The sequence below is a fragment of the Cnephaeus nilssonii genome, assembly GCF_951640355.1.
Source record: "Cnephaeus nilssonii genome assembly, chromosome: X".
Taxonomy (NCBI): domain Eukaryota; kingdom Metazoa; phylum Chordata; class Mammalia; order Chiroptera; family Vespertilionidae; genus Cnephaeus; species Cnephaeus nilssonii.
Window position 1 is genome coordinate 69,446,664 of NC_137071.1, and position 20,852 is coordinate 69,467,515.

A 20,852-nucleotide genomic window follows, 5' to 3' on the forward strand; every position below is an offset into this window, starting at 1 on the left:
TACCCTTGCTACTCATAGCATCCATCATCACTTCTAGTATAGATTTTATCAAATTTACATTGCAATTTCCTTTCTATTGGTCCATTTTCTCTGTTAGTAAAAATTGTTCTATTTTTTTAAACTAATGACTGTGAGTTGTTTGTGGAACAGAACCTATGTTCTCATGTTTTTCTCAGGTTCTTTCCTGGCTCAATGCTGACAGTCATCTCTTCTTATTTGTTCAATGCATGCATATAACAAGGTAGTCAACTCAATTTTTTCTATAGCTCCAATTATTGAAACTCATTTTCCAAATTCAGTTAAAATTTGCCTTCATTTATCTTCTATTCCTATGAAGCCAGATGCTATTAATTTACTTGTCTGAATACTGACTTCAATAATTTGCCTTAGATCATATATCTGGATGAGTATACTACTCTTTCAAACCAGGCATGCAATAAAAATCCTAACACTGTTTTTGTATGTAATATCTTAAAGTATGTCTTCTCAAATATGTTTTGTATTGTCTTCCATAGCCAAATTCAGGATTAAATACATACTATTCAATTTCATTTTACTAGAGATTCAGCACTTAATTCCAGAAGTGGAGATCATTTTGGATTTTATATATATATATATATATATATATATATATATATATATATATATATATATATATTTAAATATCTTGACTTACACTTTTACCTCTAAGTGTTCAGATGTCAAAGTCGGGTGTCAGGTCCTTCTCCCCAGCTTCAACCAGAAAACAACGCTTTCTGGTTAACAGAAATTTTATTTTATGGTGGCTAAACATAAAGTTTATTTTGGGTAACTTTTAAAAGCCACTGTCTACAGCAAGTCAGTGGTGACTTCATCAATAATGTAGTCAACACCACACCCTTATCCCTCCCCAAGTTGCCACCACCACCAAATTAAAATGGTTTTAATGTTTAAAATTTGTATGATTTACCCATTATTAATTAAAAATGTGTGGCTAATTTTAATGAATCATCTATCTATTTAAGTTATTTTGAAAAGATCACAGTAATTTGGTATCTTAGTGAATATTCTTATAAGTTTTGAATTCCCATCCCCCAGCTTTAAACACAAAGTGGACTTCATGCAAAAGAATTTTTCAGTTCTTTGGTTGATTTCTCACCCCCACCCCTGCCTTCCCTCTGAGGTTGGATGGTCTGTTCGATGCTTCTGTCTATGGATCTATTTTAGTTCATAAATTTATGTTGTTCATTAAACATGTATGCATGCATATAAGCATAACCCATGGACACAGACAGAAGGGGGGTGAGGGCAGGTGCTGAGGAAGTGGGAATGACCAGGGAGAGGTCAATGGAGGGGAAAAAGAGACATATATGATACTTTAAACAATAAAGAATTAATAAAAGTAAAATAAAATTTTAAAAAATAATTTGTCAGTTCTAAAAATGCTTACAATTCAATTTATCTTGTCTCACATTTTTTGTGGGGAAAAAAAGTTGCCTTTTTGGCATGTTCAGAAAAGAGAAGTTGTCTTTTTGTGTGTGTGGCTAATTGACACCCTCTTTGCTTGACTGTGGTTCTTCTTTCCCCATATCTCCAGTACACCAGATATGTTTAAATAGGGAAAGTAATATTATATCACCAAATAATCTTATACCAACAGTCTTGTGGAATACAAGTTAATTTGTGGACCATCTAAATCCCTTTTGGACTATTCATTCTACCAGCTACAAACCCAACCAATCATATGCTTCTGCTCATATTTACCATTTTATTCAAATCTCAAGAAAACCCAAGTATTAAATGCCTTTCCTAAGTGAAAATACATCACCATCTAATTTTATGTGCTTTTTGATAGGATTAACACATCAAGGAAATACTGTAGCCTATTTTTTTTCCTGTTCCTGATGACTCCATGTTGAATTCTTTTTATTTTACATTTTATTTTTATTTTTATTTTTTAGATTTCAGAGAGGAAGGGCAAGGGAGAGAGAGAGATAGAAACATCAATGATGAGAGCGAATTTTTGATTGGCTGCTTCCTGCACTCCTCCCACTAGGGATCAAGCCCACAAGCTGGGCATGTGCCCTTAACAGGAATCAAACCTGGGACCTTTCAGTCCATAGGCTGATGCTCTATCCACTAAGCCAAACCATCTAGGGCCATGTTGAATGAATTCTGTGTCACACAGAAACTTGATGTTACAACTGAAGCCAGAATCCTGAGATTTAGATTCCCTAGCTATTACTCCCTCTATACTATGGTGATGCTCAAATGCTTACAAGAGGTGCTTACTATATAAAAGGAGTAAAAAAATAATCAAGATAAAGCCCTTTAAAGGTAATGTACCCTCACAGCCTTCTTCCACATATAAATTATCCCTTCTTCATTTGCAAGTATATTTCTCTAACTTAAAACTGAGCTCATATGAATATCAGCTTCTAAGCAAGCTGTAGAAGGAATAAAATTATTACCACTTTATAATGTGATCTCCCCAGAGGTACAGTCTTGTTTAATTATTTCCTCTCTTATTCCCAAAATAAAATTATCTTTGGCTGGGAAATGACCATTTACATAAAACAATATGTAGAAATTAAAACACTTTAATATAATATAAACATTTCCAGAATATAGACTGACTTTGTATCAGTACTTTTAAAACTATATATCATCTAAGATTATTATAGACTGTTCCATTTTCCACTTTCAGAACTATAAAATACAAAAATACACTGCAAATTAAATTGAACAAAAAAGTAGTCTAAATCTCTTCATACATTTTTCTTAGAGAAAATCAAGAAACGTAAACAAACACACAACAACAATAAAATACCATCAACACTAACACAAACCCAAACAAAGAATGGATTTTGTAATGCCTAGTAATTCTTTCACTTAAAATAAATTATCTCCCATGGGTAAATAACTCATTATCACAGCGATTTGATGAGTAGAAAGAGAGACAACCTCATTAAGGGAAATTACATTATATGTAAGAAATATGTAATCTCTCTCTCTTAAAAGAAAACGAGGAGGAGAAAACCAAGATGGCGGCATAGGTAAACACCTAAACTGCTGCCTCACACAACAATTTCAAAACTACAACTAAAAGACAAAACAAACATCATCCAGAACCACAGGAAAGCTGGCTGAGTGGAAATTCTACAATTAGAAGGAAAGAGGAAAACACACAGAGAATCAGAGGAACTGCAAAAGGCTGAGGTACGGAGACACATACGTGGGCGGCTGAGTGCCTGGCTGGCTTTCTCTAGCAGGAAGGAGACAAAAGCTCCCGACTGCACTGAACCCCAGTTCCGACTGCCCTGAACCCCAGTTCCGGGCGAGACCCTGGGGACCCAGGCTTATACGGGGGGAATATAGACTGTCAGGCGGAAACTCAGGGGAGCCATGAAAGGCAGAGGTTTGGAGGCGCGCACGCGCAAGTGCGCGAAGAGAGGACTGACTGCTGAATGCCACTGGCTTTCTCTAGCTGGTGGGGAATGGAAGCTCTCCCACTACGCTGAACTCCAGTTGCAGGCGAAAATCTGGGAATCCAGATTCATTGGGGGAGAAACTGGACTGTCTGTCAGCGGGTGAAACTCAAGGGCAGCTTACTCTTAGAGGTGCTTGCAGCTATTACCGAGGGACACTGAGACCCAGGGGCATCATAGGGCAGGGCTGATGGGAAGCCAAGACTGTCTGCTCAGCCCTGAGACTCTGCCCCATCCAAGCTGAGCACAGAGGCTTTTGCAATTTTGCAAGTCTTTTCTCATAAGACTGTCTCCATCACAGAAGTTCTCTCGGTGTAGACACAGCTGATACTAACAGCCAATTGGCCTGGAGGTCAATTTCTCCTAGTGATACCAACAACAATCAAGACTTAACTACAACAAGACTGTACACACAGTACACAAAGGGGTGCACCAAGAGTGTCCACCTCAGGTAACTGGGGAGGCCGAGCCACTGGGACCTATAGGACACCTAGCACACAAAGCTACCCTACCAACTCAGGGAAGCAGTGAAAATGCAGAGACAAAGAAACAGATCACAAACAAAAGAAATAGAGGAAAACAAACAACTGGATATAGAGTTCAAAACCACGGTTATAAGGTTTTTCAAGAATTTCCTAGAAAAGGCCAATAAATTTAGTGAGACCCTCGAGGATATGAAAAAAGGACCAACTAGAAATTAAACATACACTGACTGGAATAAAAAATATTATACAGAGACCCAACAGCAGACTAGAGGATCGCAAGAATCAAGTCAAAGATTTGAAATACAAAGAAGCAAAAAACTCAACTGGAAAAGCAAAAAGAAAAAAGAATCCAAAAAGTTGAAGATAGTGTAAGAAGCCTCTGGGACAACTTCAAGCGTACCAACATCCAAATTATGGAGGTGCCAGAAGAAGAGAGAGAGAAAGGTATTGAAAACCTATTTGAAGAAATAAAGACAGAAAACTTCCCCCACCTGGTGAAAGAAATAGATTTACAAGTCCAGGAAGAGCACAGAACCCCCCAAAAAAAGGAATCCAAAGAGGACCACACCAAGACACATCATAATTAAAATGTCAAGAGCAAAAGACAAAGAGAGAATATTAAAAACAGCAAGAGAAAAATAGTTAGTTACCTACAAGGGAGCACCCATACGATTGTCAGCTGATTTCTCAACAGAAACTATGCAGGCCAGATGGGAATGGCAAGAAATATTGAAAGTGATGAATAGCAAGAACCTACAACCAAGATTACTCTACCCAGCAAAGTTATCATTCAGAATTGAAGGTCAGATAAAGAGCTTTACAGATAAGAAAAAGCTAAAGGAGTTCATCGCCACCAAACCAGTATTATATGAAATGCTGAAAGGTATTCTTTAAGAGGAAGAAGAAGAAGAAAAAGGTAAAGATAAAAATCATGAACAACAAGTGCATATCTATCAACAAGTGAATCTAAAAATCAAGTGAATTAAAAATCTGATGAACAGAATAAACTGTTGAATATAATAGAATCAGGGGCATAGAAAGGGAGTGGACTGAAAATTCTCAGGGGGAAAGAGGTGTGGGGGGTGCGGGAAGAGACTGGACAAAAATCGTACACCTATGGATGAGGACAGTGCAGGGGAAGTAAGGGCAGAGGGTGAGGTGGGAACCGGGTGGAGGGGAGCTATGGGGGTGGGGGGGCGGGAAGAGGAACAATAGTAATAATCTGAACAATAAAGATTTATTAAATTTTAAAAAAAGGAAAAAAGTGAAATTCTGATACATGCTACAACATGGATAACCCTTGAAAACATTATGCTAAGTGAAATAAGCCACACACAAAAGGAATATCATATCATATTAAATAAATATTATAAAAGTAAAAAAAAAAGAAAACAAGGAAGAATAAATCGACAAAAAGGCATATTAAATACTTTTACTTCACTTGGCTTTTGTTAGAGGTTAAAGTCACTATCCACTTAGGCAAATTCAAATAGCATGTATCTCATAAAATGAAACTGTTTAACTTATTTCTTCAATTCAAACTTAAAATAAAACTAAAACATTCAAAATCCAAGAGTAGACTCATCCCAAAGAATGACTTCTATCTTTTCTTCAACAGGTATACTTTTGTCTTATGTTCTTGTTTTGTTCTTATGTTCTTTCTCAAAGGCTAGGTTTAGGGTTGTTTGTTTCTTCTTTTAATTCAATTTCAATTTTTACACACACACAAAAAGCTTTACTGAACAGACACTGACTGTATCCACCTCTCTTTTTCTTCACTGAATGTTTCTTTGCCTAAATCCATATTCTTATAAGATTTCTTCAATGCATCTTCGGGTAAATTAACCTAAAAGTTCAAAATCCAAGAATAGACTGATCCCAAAGCATTTCCTCTTCTGTCTTTTCTTCAACAGATTTCTTTTTCTCTTTCCTGTGCTTACGTTCTTCTTTTGTAGTGGGTATACCATTACTTTTTTTCTTTTTTTGGTGTTTAAGCTTGCCTGAACTGACACTAACTTTATCTCCCTCTCTTTTCTTTTGTCGGATGCTCTTGTCCATATTTAGATCCATATCCCCATCACTCTTTTTCTTTTTATGCTTGGACTGCTCTTTCTCTGGCTTTTCTTTACGTTCCTCCAGATGCCTTCTCTTCTGATGTCTCCGTTTATGACCTACTTGAGGGTCACTGGTGTTGTTTTCTAAGGAGAGGTGCTTGTAAAATTCAGATTCTACACTGTACAAGCCAGAGTTATTTTCTTGCTGACTAAGGCTTAGGGGTACTGGTTTTTCTGGGAAATAGTCTCTGGTGGGCTGACAATAGGTCATAGAGTCTAGTTTCTGTTTGTTGTCATGAGCTGGTAAGCAATGAGGTAACTGATTTTTCACTACTTGTGAAATATTTTGTGATTCTGGGTAGATCTGGAAAGTCTCAAATGGGAGTCTTGGCTCAGACATTCTATGTCTGGATTTGGAATCAAACATTTCTCTGTACTTATTGGTTTCTGTAGAACTATCACTTATCTTTCTGAAACAAGTCTTCGGATGTAGTCCTCTGGCTTTCTGTACTTCGATGTAATCTTCAAGTTCATTTTGGAAAGAATCGTATGTCCTCTTTAAATAAGTTGGTGGTAACCAATGATGTAACTGGCTTTCCACTGGTGAAATATTGTATGGTCGTTGGAAGGTATGGGAAGTCTGAACTGAAAATTTTTGCTCATTGATTCTTTGTCTGGATCCAGAATCAACTTCTCTGTACCCATGGGTTTCCATAGAATTCCCTCTTATCTTTCTGAAACAAGTCTTTGGGTGTAATCCTCTGGCTTTTTGCACTTTGATGTAATCTTCCAGTTCATCTTGGAAAGAGTCATATGTCTTCTTTGAATAAGCTGGTAAGTAATGAGGTAAGTGGTTTTCCACTGTTTGCGAAATTTTGTATGATTCTGGGTATGTCTGGAAAGTCTCATATGGGTGTCTTTGTTCATATACTCTATGTCTGGATTGGGAATCAACCACTTTTCTGTATCCACGGGTTTCCAAAGAATTATCTTCCATCTTTCTGAAACAAATCTTGGGCTCTGGTTCTCTAACTTTCTGCGCTTTGATGTAATCTGCACTTTCAACTTGGTAAGAGTCTTGTGTCTTCTTTGAATTATTCACTAGACTAATAATAATGGATTCACTGCAACAAAAAACAGTAGGAAGTTCTTGTTACTAGATTATTTTATTCTGAATATTTTTCTGTACCTTTGAAAAGATTAGTCTAAAAAAATCCCACAAAATCCCAAACAAATTTTTAAAACCTACCTAAAATAAAAGCTATAAATCATGATCTTTTATGCCAACACAGAAGCAGCAAGAATGGTCAGATATGTCCCAGGTACTTCTCAATATTTTACATATAAAAACATTTTCAGGCCTGGGAAGATGGGTACAAAGAAGCAGACATATCTGATACTATTGTAGTACTTACAATGTAAGACATGCTTGGATGTGTGGGAAAGGACCAATAATATTTAAAGACCATCAGAAGATGATCTCATCTGAATATCACATTGTTTTAAAAGTTTTGGTTAGTTAGTTCCTTGTATAAATATTTTAAATGTGATTGCTATTTATTCTGGAACCCTGAGATTTTTTTAGAAGTCTAAATGAAGGTTAATTTGGTGAGTCAGACAATTTAGCTCCTATGTATTCAGACTCAATAGTATAAATCTTTTCTACTAGAATAAAAAAAATGTAATGTTATGCTTTGATTTTAAAAGCAACAAACCAATATACAATAGCTACCAGTAAGTACCCGTCTGTCCTGCTACCTGACTTATCTAGCCCCTTAATGTCCACTCAATCTTCTCCTCCTTAAAATAATAGAATAGAATGGAATAAACATTTATTGAGATCCTACTATGTTCCAGGCCAGGCACCTTACCCATATTTTTATATTTCATTATAACCACTTTATATCAGAACTGTCCAAAGTTACATAATTGATAGAAAGATAGATCTGGTATTCCAATCCAGGTCTCTCAACCAGCAAGACTTTTGTTATTAACCACTATACTTCACTGGAAGAATGATAACCAGATCACTGAATCTGGAACTAAGCCAACCTACCAGGTATTATTTGAATTTGTATGGTTAGCCAGAGAATGATCCTTTAACATCTCTCCAAAGAAAAATAATGCTGTTAGAGAACTTCCTGGGAGATGTTACAAGCATGAAATATGTTACAAATACCACAAATCACATACAGGATTAACTCATAAGGAAATAAATGCTTAGAAAATTTGTAAAATACATGCAAGTGTACTTGTCTTTGGTGTCACAGGAGCATTTTGGCAAAAAATACTTACTTGATTTGATGTTCACTTCCTTGCACATGGAACTGGAACATTTCTAATGATGTAAAGGTGATATTACAAATATGACAAAAGTAGGTTCTCATACTAAATGCTGAAAAAAACAGTTCAAATTAAGAAGGTCAATATGGATACACTTAGAATCACATAACTGGACAGGAATTTACTAGACACCATCTACTTGAACTTACGCAATCCTATATAATAAAAACCTTGAACTGCGGAATGACTGGCAGAACAACCGGTCACTATGACATGCACTGACCACCAGGGGGCAGACGCTCAATGCAGGAGCTGCCTCCTGGTGTTCAGTGTTCTCCCGCAGAGGCCAGGCTTGCAGCATCTGCGCTAAGGAACAGCTAGCCAAGTGGTAAGGAGAAGTGAGCAGTTAAGCAGTAAGGAGCAAGGGGTCCTGGACTGCAAGAGGGATGTCCCTGGGGAGTGGGCCTAAGTCAGCAGATGGACATCCCCCAAGGGGTCCCAGACTGTAAGAGGGTGAAGGTTGGGCTGAGGGAAACCTCCCCCCCCCCCCAGTACACAAATTTCATGCACCGGGCCTCTAGTTTAAAGATAAGGCCTAGAGAGGTCAAGTGACTTAGTCAAAGTCACAGAACCAGTTAGTAATATAGATAGCCTCTCAGAGCTCATGTCTCTTAATTTAAAGCCCAGAATTCTTTATACAACATCACACTGCTTCTCTAGCCTTGGCCTCCTTCCTAAAAAATCTGCTATCTGCCTGCTTATTGTTTCTACGTGTGAGTGCTGTAGGCCCAATGAACCTTTGCCTCTTAACCCCTCAACCAACCTCTTTTTGTTTGCCCCTTATTCTTTACACCCAACCAAAACCTGAAACATCCTAAAAGATTAAAAGCAAACAAAAGCAAATTTTTACTCTCTTACCTGAAATTACTGTAGTACATTAGTTTATCAAAAGTACTTTCCACAGACAGATTTTAGAAAGGAGAGAGGTTTAGTGAGAACCACTCTCAGGACAAAAGCTGAAAGCAAAATTCTAAAACAAAACTATTTTGAGTTACCACTTCAAAAGAGTTAACAGCTACAGAATAGGTACACTAGCTACCTCTCTATTCTGCTATTTAGGTAGAATTGTAAACAGGGGATAAATTAATTTTTATTTTCTTAATCTCATCATCCTTCCATTATCTTTTTGGTCAGAAGAAACAATAAATTTCATAAGCCAAAAATAAAAAACAATCCCACCCTTAAAAGGCAATAAATTGGTGGCTGCTGAGATTTTAGTGTCAAGAAAGGTCATCTTCGAAATAAAGTAACAACTTAATCATTTAAATTATGCTAAAATAATCATTACCAAGTATATTGACCTTTCCAAAGCAAAGATTATTCATAGAAACAGGAAACTACTGCCAAAGGGAAAGAGAGATGTTGACTTTGAAGAACATGAGAACTCTGCTCACTCTTGACACACACGCTATTTGGAGCCAGGAAAACTTAGCAGATTATGACAAAGTTTGAATGAGTGATTCCTCAAAACTATCCTCTCTCCCTGTGCTCTGATTTTGTGCTTGCAAAGTTATATTCTGATTATAATTTGGCTTCCCATATTATTTGATACCAAAAAAAAAAAAGGATACCCTGGATGATTATTTTTTTAAACCCTGGGAACTGAAATATATACATGGTGGGGCAAAAGTAGGTTTACAGTTATGAGTATGCAAGACACAGTTTATTCTTGTATTATTATTTATTAATTATTATATTATTTTCCATAGGAAAAACTGGGAAGTTAATGAAAAATACAGATCTTCAGGCTCTTCCTTTGGAGAACATGCTTTTCTGTGTCTGGGGCAGGGCATTTGTATTTTAATAATACCCAAAGCTGTGGTTATCAGAGAATGTGTGAGAAATGCACTGAGGGAATACTTTCCAGCTCCTTATTTATCAGCATCTTCCAAGTCTGTCTGTGGTTTGGTGAGTACCTGATTTGAGGCAGATGAACTCAGAAGATTCTGGACGTCTTTCAAAGCTAAGGACTAAATTGAGGTCTCTTCATGCTCACAACAATGTTTTTCAGTAAATTATTACTATCTTTATTTAACAGATATGGAAATTAAGGCTCAGATTCACTTGGCCAATACCATACATTTTGAGGGCATTCAAGTTATGCAAGATAAGCAGGAGTCCTGGTTTCCTCTAAATTAGTGTTTCTCAATGCTAGTTACACATTAGAACCACGTGGAGAACTTTAAAACTTTTCATGTTACAGCTCACATCAGAGCCATTAAATCAGAATCTCTGAGAGTGGAACCAAGCTTTCTGACTTTTTAAAAGTGTTCTAGATGATTTTTCTGTACAGCCACTGTTGAGCACCACTTCTCTAGATTATCAAGCCAATGATTTTCATTATGATTATAAACTCAGATTGTATTTCAGAGGTTTTATATATTTCTTTAGTGTGTATAAAATAAATGGTATATAATGTCTCTCTCAGTTCCTCCTTTGTTTCTTCAAAAATCACATAAGATTATAATATAGACTACAGGCCCGATGCACGAAATTCGTGCATGGCGGGGGGGTGTCCCTCAGTCCAGCCTGTGCCCTCAGGGGATGTCCAACTGCTGGTTTAGGCCCCATCCCTGGCAGTTGGACATCCCTCTCGCAATCTGGGATGCTGCATGCACCAGTGACCATACTTTTCATACAGGTGAAAGGCACCTTGCTGTTGTATGGGCACCCACATTTTTTTGCCCTGATTATAAAAAGTAGTACATAAGATGATCTTTCTGAGGCAGTAGTGCCATTTTCCCCATCTTATGGGTGGAAAAACTGAAGCAGAGACAAGTTAAGTAATTGGCTTTGTCACATAGTTATAAGTGTCAGAATCAGAGCTGACCACAAAATGTGCAAGCCAGAGTCCATGCATGTCATCACTGCATCATCCTGTTTTTTTCAGTGTTAGAGTAGCCTTGCCAGGTTTTAATTTTTAAATCTAAGAGACGATTCCCAATATATAGGGTAGGGTCCTGAGGCCTGACCGGCAATCAGGGCCAATCTGTGGGGCGACCAGTGGGCGGGGAAATCAGGGGACCCCCTGCTGGCACCTGCCTTGGCTGGGGGCCTGGCGCCGCCTACTGGTTACCTCCCTCTTGAGGGGCAGGCAATTAACACAGGAGCTGCCCTCTGGTGGTCAGTACGCATCATAGCAACTGGTCATTCACTGTTCGGTCTATTTGCATATAAGGGTTTTATATAGGACTAGAGGCCCGGTGCACAAAATTATTGCACTCAGGGGGGTCCCTCAGCCCAGCCTGTGCCCTCTTGCAGTCCAGGAGCCCTCGTGGGATGTCTGACTGACGACTTAGGCCCGCTCCCCCCAGACATCATTAGCACTGCCACAGAGCCTGGCTTCTGGCTGAGCGGCGCTCCTCCTGTGGGAGCACACTGACCACCAGGGGGCAGCTCCTGCATTGAGTGTCTGCCCCCTGGTGATCAGTGCACATGATAGCTACTGGTCATTCCACCATCTGGCTGAAACCAGCTCTCCTACATCCCCCAAGGGGTCCTGGATTGCGAGAGGGCACAGGCCAGGCAAGAGACCCCACCAGTGCATGATCGGGGCCAGGGAGGGACGCGGGAGGTTGGCCAGATAGGGAGGGATCACAGAAGGGCTCCCGGGCATGTTCAGCCCATCTCGCCTAGTCCCAATCAGCCGGACCCCAGCAGCAAGCTAACCTACCAGTTGGAGCATCTGCCCCCTGGTGGTCAGTGCACATCATAGTGACTGGTCAACCAGTCAACTGTCTGCCCCCTGGTGGTCAGTGCACATCATAGTGAACCACTGAGTGGTCTTAATATATTACACTTTGATTGGTTGAATGGCCAACTGGACGACCGCACACTTAGCATATTAGGCTTTTATTATATAGGATAATATAAGGTTTTATATAGGATAATACAAGAGTTTAGAGGAACTGCAGGTCACACATGAAAGGTCTAGAGTCAGTTCTGAAACTGTGGTCTCATTACTATTAACTTAGCCATTGTCTTTTTCACACACTGATAATCCTTATCTTTTTGTAAGATATCCACATTTCAGAAAATAATGTATAAATACAGTGTAAACCCTTTCTGTGAAGATATAAAATATATTTATTGGCCCTGAGATAAAAATTCCTGGTCTAATACTCCTGGAATCTGCCTCAATATGTTTCTTATGCTCTCTAACCCCCTATCTGAATCTGCTCCTTGGTCCTGTCCAGCTTTGCTGCCCTTAGCTCTCCTAGGATTCCTTGTTTCTGACTTCACCCAGAAACTCAAGATTCCTTCCACCTTGTACCTTTCAGAATCTTCCATAACCACTTGTGGGGCCCACATTTCTCCTAATCATAGCCCAATCTCATAAATCCCTTCATTAAGGTCTTTGTTTTCAAAGCATAGATTAGGGAAGTGCATGTCTTCATAGTCTAACATTGTGGTCCTCAATCTTGGCTCTATATTATAATCAATTGGAGAGTTGAAAAAGAAAACAAAACATTAATATGTAGGTCCCAGGGATTCTTATATAATTGATTTGAGGGAAGGCCTGAGCACTGGAATTTCTAACAGCTCCCTGAGTTATTCTAATATGTAGTCAAGGATGAGAAACATAGGTCTAATATCTTAAATGGGGATAAAGCAATTAATAGCTATGTGTAAGCAAAAATGCAACTTAATATGGGATTTAACTTATGAAGAAAAAATGTCCAGTTTACCTTTTTAAAAATTTTTTATGACAGGAGAACAAAGCATTTTTTAAAAACTAACATTTGTTGAGGACCTATTCTGTGGATACTGTATATACTGCTTTATTTCATCCTTTTTCAATCCTGTGAAGTAGCCTTATTTTCATTTTATAGTTGAAGAATCTGAATTGCAACTGGGCAAGTGACTTTAAACATGTCTCTGAATCTATGTTTATCCCTCTACACAACACTTCCTCTCCATAAACTACTAGCAAATATTAATTGAGGAAAAATTATATAGTCATTGCCATATAAAGCACTGAGAAGGATATTAAAGAATAAAATATAATCCGTTGTCTCAAGGAGGCTAATTCAATTAAGGGGCTATAGTTAATGCAATTGTCAATGAACAGTAAAGCCTATGAAAAATCAGAGGAAGAGGATAATACCAACAGCTAGAGCAGTGAGGAAAGTCGTGATGGATCTTGGAGGAGAAGAAGGATTTGAAATGTAAAAGAAAACAGATAAGGGCATTCCAGGGGATAAAAACAATATCAGGTATGGCAGAGACAGAAATTATCATGATGTGTTTAATTCAAATAATCTGTTCAACAAGCATCAATGTGGGACCAAACATCATGCTAGATGCTAAGGGTACAAGATGAATAAAATGGGCAGGTTGCTCACAAATCCAAGTGAAAAACAGATGCATGAACAGAGTTCAACTTCATTTGGTAAAAGGTAAGAGAGGTATGCTTAATGTGTACAGGAGCTCAAAGAATCAGAGGCAATGAGAACAATATGGGGGTCTGAAGAGGTCTCCTGGAAGAAATGATGCCTTAGTTAAACTTGGAAGGATGAAAAATAGTTAACGTGATGAAAAGAGTTGAGTACCGCAGGCAGAGGAAATAGCATTAAAAAAGAAGAAGATGTGAGATACACACACACACACGCACGCACGCACGCACACACACACATACACACACAATGGAATACTACTCAACCATAAGATGAAATACTGCCATTGCAACAACATGGATAGATCTTGAGAATATCATGCTAAGCAAAATAAGTCAGGCAATAAAAGTCAAGAACCATATAATTTCACTCATATGTGGGATATAAAACTAGAAGCAACTAATGAACAAACAAGACAAACAAACAAAATCTCATAGACACAGACAACAGTATGGTGTTTACCCGAGGAAAGGGGTTGGGAGTGGTAAAGGGTAAAGGACATCAAATATACGGCGAGAGAAGGAGATTTGAATTTGGGTGGTGGACACACAATGCAATATACAGATGATATAGCATAGAATTGTACACTTGAAACCAATGTCACCCCAATAAACTCCTTTTTAAAAAGAGGGGGGAAAGCACTGGAATGTCTGCAGGAACTTCTTAAATTTTCAAATTGTTTTTTAAAATTTGAATTGTTGTAGAAATAAATATAAGGGTATGAGATGGGAGAGGCAAAAGGCTGTCATATCAAAGAGAGACTTATATGCTATGCTAAGGAGCCTAGACTTTTTATTTTGTGCATTGAAGTGGTTTAAGCAGAAATCTCTCCTCTTCCTACAATAGGAAGGATGAATTTGAGAGGAGAAAGCCTGGAAGTAAGGAGACCACAGTTATGTAAATACTAGAGGCCTGGTGCACAGATTTCCACACTGGTGGGGTCCCGCGGTGTGGCCTGCGGGGATCGGGTTGAAACCGGCAGTCCAACTCCACCTGCTGCTCCCGCTCATCCCAGCCCTGCTGCTACTAGGTAATGAGAGAATAACAATGAGCCGAAACCGGTTTGGCTCAGTGGATAGAGCGTTGGCCTGCGGACTGAAAGGTCCCAGGTTCGATTCCGGTCAAGGGCATGTACCTTGGTTGCGGGCACATCCCCAGTAGGGGGTGTGCAAGAGGCAGCTGATCGATGTTTCTCTATCATCGATGTTTCTAACTCTCTATCCCTCTCTCTTCCTCTCTGTAATAAAATCAATAATATATATATATATATATATATATATATATATATATAGAGAGAGAGAGAGAGAGAGAGAGAGAGAGAATAACAATGAGATATAAGTAAAGCCTTTCAGAAAGTTGTTGCAGCATTAAAGTGTGAGGTGATGGTAGTGGGAATGTAATGGAAGGGTACAGTAAAGAGAAATAGTGCTAAGAAGACTTAGTAAGACTGACTGATGGACAGGATAGAGAGAATTAAGTATTCAAAGCCCTCAAAGATTCAAGTGTAGGTGACAAAGAGTGGTACTGCTGGCAAAGAGAGACAACTTGGGAAATTCAAGTTGGTTTTAAAGGAGATTATTATTTCAATGTAAGATATGTTGAGTTACAGGTGAAAATGAGACAACTATGTGCAATAATGGGGCTAGAAATTAGTAAGATATGCAAAACAAATAAATAAATAATACATACATACTTTAGTTCCATATTGTTATGGTAGCCATTCCTGTGCTAATAAGATCTGGGCTGGTAAAGAACATAAAGAAACAATGAAAATGATGAAGAAAGAGGGAGATTAGATATGGTAGAAACATATAAACAATAGCAGATGGAAAAGAAGGCAGGGAGAGTAAGAAGGGAGAAAGTGGTTGGAGAGTGACATATTTAAGGTGGCACGTGTTAAACACTTTTTGTCTTACCACTTGCTCATATATAATGTAGGCTTCTGCTGTTACTGTTCTTTGAAATTCTCATTTGCTAAATTAAATTCTCCAGCTACTTTTTAATCCTCAAATGGTTACTGTTCTAAAAAATGGAATAGTCAAGGCAAGGTTGATAATCTCTTCTTTGAGCTCTAGCTTTAGAAGCTTGTGTAAAATGACTTCAATTATTGGATTGAATTCTGCTGATAATCAGCAACCCTTCCCCAGGCAGATGATAATATTATCCAAAACTTTTTTTCTCTTATTCTAATAACCCTGAGACCTCAGAGTACTAAAATGACCCCCCTTCAGAGTACACACACTTCTCATAGCTGACTCAGTTCCAACTTTACCTAATGCCATTAAACTAGAAGCCAGTTATTTCAGATACCCTCAGCTCAACAATACCAAAAACTAAAAAAATAAAAAACCTCTACCAAGTGGAAGTTTGTGATTTCTCCAAACATCTACTACTTTCAGAAGCCCTATGACTTCTATTTCTACACTTGCCTAAATAAACATTCTTTAAAATCCTACATAAAAACACAGATCTCTGTGTAACTTTGGGAGATAATTTGAATCACATTAAGAAACTTAAGTAGTATAAACACAGGGTTAGCACTCAATATATAAAAATAAATAGTTCATTGGTTCGTATATTAGACTAATCTCTATTTAGGTAGACATACTCTGCCACTGGAAATAGAAATTAGTTAAGTGATGTCCCTTCCCTCAAATACCTTACATTCTAATGGGAGCTAAAGATACATGAAGAGATAACTAGATATGCAAGAATGGGTGGAAGTTAGGGTTAGGGTTAGTTTGTGTTTAAAAATACAAACTTCCTATGAAATTTTTGTGATATTTTTACTGTTTACCATTTGCATCTGATTTTGATAGAAAAGGTTTCTCTTTTATCTTTTCTACATACTTGTTTCTAGCTTCATTTCTTTTGTGTTTTGTCCCAACATAATGTTGTTGGGCCATTAATAGGCTATTAAAAGAAGCAAAGCAGAGTTTGCAATACTTGTTTGGATTATTCAAATCCAAAGCAGTGCTGGAAGAGTAGGCATAGTCTTGTCTTTAATCCCACCTGAAGGAGGCTTGACTGCAAGGGGCTTCAGAAAAGTTGATTCTGCAGAAGTAATAGGCACACCTGCTGAAATAGTCATAATGAGAAGGGATCAACATGTGTTCAGCTATCAGAGCTACATTGATTATAAAGTATTAGGGAAATTTAGAATGCTTTTAAAACCCACTATCTTTTTATTTTTTTTCACATTCAGATTAAAAATAATTGCCTTCTGTGAGAAAGGAAAGGAAAGTTGAATACAAATCAGTCACCAAGTTTCTCCAATAAAGATACAGGAAAGGATATTTGACATCAGGCATTGACTAATTATACTAATTGGAAAAAATCAATGAAAGCATGAGAGCTGTTTTAGGATGATTCTTGAAATTGGTGAGGGTAAAACAGATGATACCAAATACTAAGTTGGGGTCCCTGAGTAGCAGAGTAAGTCATCTATTCAGTCCAGATTTGCTGTATCTGTATCAAAATAAAATGTATGCAGGTGTTTAAGGCTATAAAATTATATACTTTCACAATTATTGTTATTTCAGAGCTCTTTCATTTGGTCTCCTCTCTGAGACCAAATTGATGCGTTTGGGGAACTGAAGATAAAGCTTTACAAGATGCTTTCTTTTGTAGGGCACACTGATTTTGGCCCTTTTAGGCTGACAGACAGAAAAACAAAAATTCAAGAGACTAAAATAAATTTTAAAATAATTCTGACTTAATTTATTAAGACAATATGTTTTAATGCTGGATGAGGCCTACACTATCAATTGGAAATTAATGTTGGTAAATTTTCCATGCCAGGCATGCCATATCCTTAAAATGTTGAAGCTAGTGAAAATGTGGTAAATTATTTATTCAGAGGATTAATCATCTCATTTTCCGTTCTAGCACACAAATTTTTTGAAGTACTAGTTAGATTTTCCAGGGTGTACTCTGCCACCTCAGGCCAGAAATGAGAAGTTTGGGTGATATCTCTCATATGCTTGTGACCCAACATCACTGGAAGGAAGAAAGAGGCAATGTTTTATAGTTCACTATATCTTTAGGGTCTAGCATAAAAATAGGTACTTAATAACTATTGATTGATGATACTTTTTTCTTTATATTCTTAGAAAGAAAGAAATGAGCTATCAGGGTAAAAGGAGATTCTATAACTTACTTATTTTTTTGCCTACAGTTGTAGTCAGGACATGCTGAATCATAGCTATACTATGGAGTCTGAACCCACACATAAGATGACGTTCTGAAAAGTACTAAATTTAAAAAAAGAATGAGACAGATGCCAAGGGGAAGAAGTAAGAAGCTAGGATTTTATGATTTGATTAGAAAGTGAAGAATTCATGCTGGTTATTGTTTCTTTATAGCAGGCATAGCAAATCACCTGCTTTTGAATTTAATAAACTGAAAAGAAGAGGTCATAATATTTCCTAAAACTCAGCTAACAATTATAATCTGTATAGTAAATTATAAGAACACAGAAAGTGATTAACTGAGAAGAAGAAAGAAAGAAAAGAAAGAAGAAAGAAGAAAGAAAGAAAGAAGAAAGAAGAAAGAAGAAAGAAAGAAGGGGGAAGGGGGAAGGGGGAAGGGGGAAGGGGGAGGGGGAGGGGGAGGGGGAGGGGGAGGGGGAGGGGGGAGGGGGGAGGGGGAGGGGGAGGGGGAGGGGGAGGGGGAGGGGGAGGGGGAGGGGGAGGGGGAGGGGGAGGGGGAGGGGGAGGGGGAGGGGGAGGGGGAGGGGGAGGGGGAGGGGGAGGAGGAGGAGGAGGAGGAGGAGGAGGAGGAGGAGGAGGAGGAGGAGGAGGAGGAGGAGGAGGAGGAGGAGGAGGAGGAGGAGGAGGAGGAGGAGAAGGAGAAGGAGAAGGAGAAGGAGAAGGAGAAGGAGAAGGAGAAGGAGAAGGAGAAGGAGAAGGAGAAGGAGAAGGAGAAGGAGAAGGAGAAGGAGAAGGAGAAGGAGAAGGAGAAGGAGAAGGAGAAGGAGAAGGAGAAGGAGAAGGAGAAGGAGAAGGAGAAGGAGAAGGAGAAGGAGAAGGAGAAGGAGAAGGAGAAGGAGAAGGAGAAGGAGAAGGAGAAGGAGAAGGAGAAGGAGAAGGAGAAGGAGAAGGAGAAGGAGAAGGAGAAGGAGAAGGAGAAGGAGAAGGAGAAGGAGAAGGAGAAGGAGAAGGAGAAGGAGAAGGAGAAGGAGAAGGAGAAGGAGAAGGAGAAGGAGAAGGAGAAGGAGAAGGAGAAGGAGAAGGAGAAGGAGAAGGAGAAGGAGAAGGAGAAGGAGAAGGAGAAGGAGAAGGAGAAGGAGAAGGAGAAGGAGAAGGAGAAGGAGAAGGAGAAGGAGAAGGAGAAGGAGAAGGAGAAGGAGAAGGAGAAGGAGAAGGAGAAGGAGAAGGAGAAGGAGAAGGAGAAGGAGAAGGAGAAGGAGAAGGAGAAGGAGAAGGAGAAGGAGAAGGAGAAGGAGAAGGAGAAAAGGAGAATCAATATATTGCCCTGGAGTGAAAGTTTCTCTGAAAAAGAAAATGGATGGCAGAGTTGGGAGAAAATGAGACATCCTGTATTGAAGCTAAATAAGTAAATGTAATCTTACCCATCTTTGGCTGAAATCCTGATCTAGATACCTGATCATGCTCCTCCATTAATTGCTTCAATTTTTTAGTATGGACTTTCCCCACATAGTGAGACTGAGCAACAACTGGAGAGCTAAAAATCATATTGCAGAGATCACAAAATGTGTTTCTGTCCACTATTTCAGTCTTATGCACCTGAAATAAGCACAATCTTATTAGAAAGATTCAATAACTCAAAATTTAGAATTACAACATCAACATAGACCACTCACCTGAAAATTTCTAACATCCATCGTCATTTTTTTACTAGGCACTTCATTTTGTTTTCCATACATATGAAAATAAAACCTAACATTTTGAGCATGTTTTTCACTCTGTAAAAAGATGTAATATGACTTTGTTTATTCAATAACAGAGACACTTCAAATTTATACCTCGTTGAATTTGAGGACAGAATTTGTGAGCTGTAATTTATTTGGTGTTTACCAAGTTTATAAAAGAGATTCACATGCTTTCAAATCTCTAAATCTCAATGAAATGAAAATTATGCCACAACTCAAGAAGCCAATAACATTTTGGTACAGAACCATAAAATATAGGAGAAATCTATATGACAAAAGTGCAGCGAATGGTTTATTAAACATGTATAAGTACAACCTCATCAAAATTCAAAACTCCTGCAGAACAGTTCTATTTTACAATAAATACTATACTGAGATAGTCTAAAAGTATTAACCAAGCTATATACCAAAGAGAAAAAAATCACCTTTTCAGAATGCATGGAAAGTCATGTACAATTTTGATTTGACGATTTAATAAGCTTAAGCACCAAACTTACAGATGGCACTGAAATTTAAATTTTAAAATATGCTACATTACATTATGTGCTTTATAGCCATTACAATATTATAAAAGAAGAAAAAGGTGTAATAATAAGACAAAGTGTCCAGAATATGGTCTCATATGAAAAAACAAGTACAACACAACATATACAATTTTCTTTTATAAAAATGTGTGCATGTGTGCATGTGTGTTCAGAAAGCATACTGAAATCATATAAGCAAAAGAGAAGTTAAATGATGTGAGTGATATAATTATGATTTTATTTATTTATTTATTTTTATTAAATTTTATTGGGGTGACATTGGTCAACATAATTATGATTGATTTTTATTTTCTCACTAGAGGCCCGGTGCATGAAAATTCATGCACTGGAGGGGGTGGTCCCTCAGCCCGGCCTGCCTCCTCTCACAGCCCAGGAGCCCTCAGGGGCGGGAGGTGACCAAGCAATCAGGGAAAGGCGATGCCCCATCACACCTCTGCTGCTGCCACTGCCAGCAGCACAAGCCTCAGCCAGCCCTGGTTACCTGAGACTTGGGCAGCCCTGGGAAGCTGGGCAGCCGCCATCCAAGGCTTGCCTGTGCCTCGGGCCAGCCCTGGGTGGCTGGGGGGCTGAGGGGACTGGGGGACTCTGGAGGCAGGCGTGTGGAGCAGCTGGGCCTGCCTAGGGGCAGGCTCTGCCTTGCTGTGCACCTGCCACCCTGGCAGGGCTGAA

At 38.5% G+C, this 20,852-nt stretch overlaps 1 protein-coding gene across 2 annotated transcripts in view; it reads right to left on the reverse strand.

Moving 5' to 3' along the window:
- Nucleotides 1-5,374: 5,374 nt before the first annotated feature.
- ZMAT1 (zinc finger matrin-type 1) overlaps nt 5,375-20,852 on the reverse strand; it is a 57,532-nt gene continuing 42,054 nt past the window's right edge. The window contains exons 3-7 of one of the 2 annotated variants that reach the window (XM_079764382.1): nt 19,570-19,671; nt 19,318-19,492; nt 16,758-16,820; nt 8,302-8,401; nt 5,375-7,130 (exon numbers count right to left, since the gene is read on the reverse strand). In XM_079764382.1, the coding sequence (XP_079620508.1) occupies nt 5,807-7,130; nt 8,302-8,401; nt 16,758-16,820; nt 19,318-19,492; nt 19,570-19,671 (1,764 nt within the window). In that variant the 3' untranslated portion in view covers nt 5,375-5,806. Of the gene's footprint in view, nt 7,131-8,301; nt 8,402-16,757; nt 16,824-19,317; nt 19,493-19,569; nt 19,672-20,852 lie in introns of both variants that reach the window. The other variant, XM_079764381.1, reaches the window with a different exon arrangement.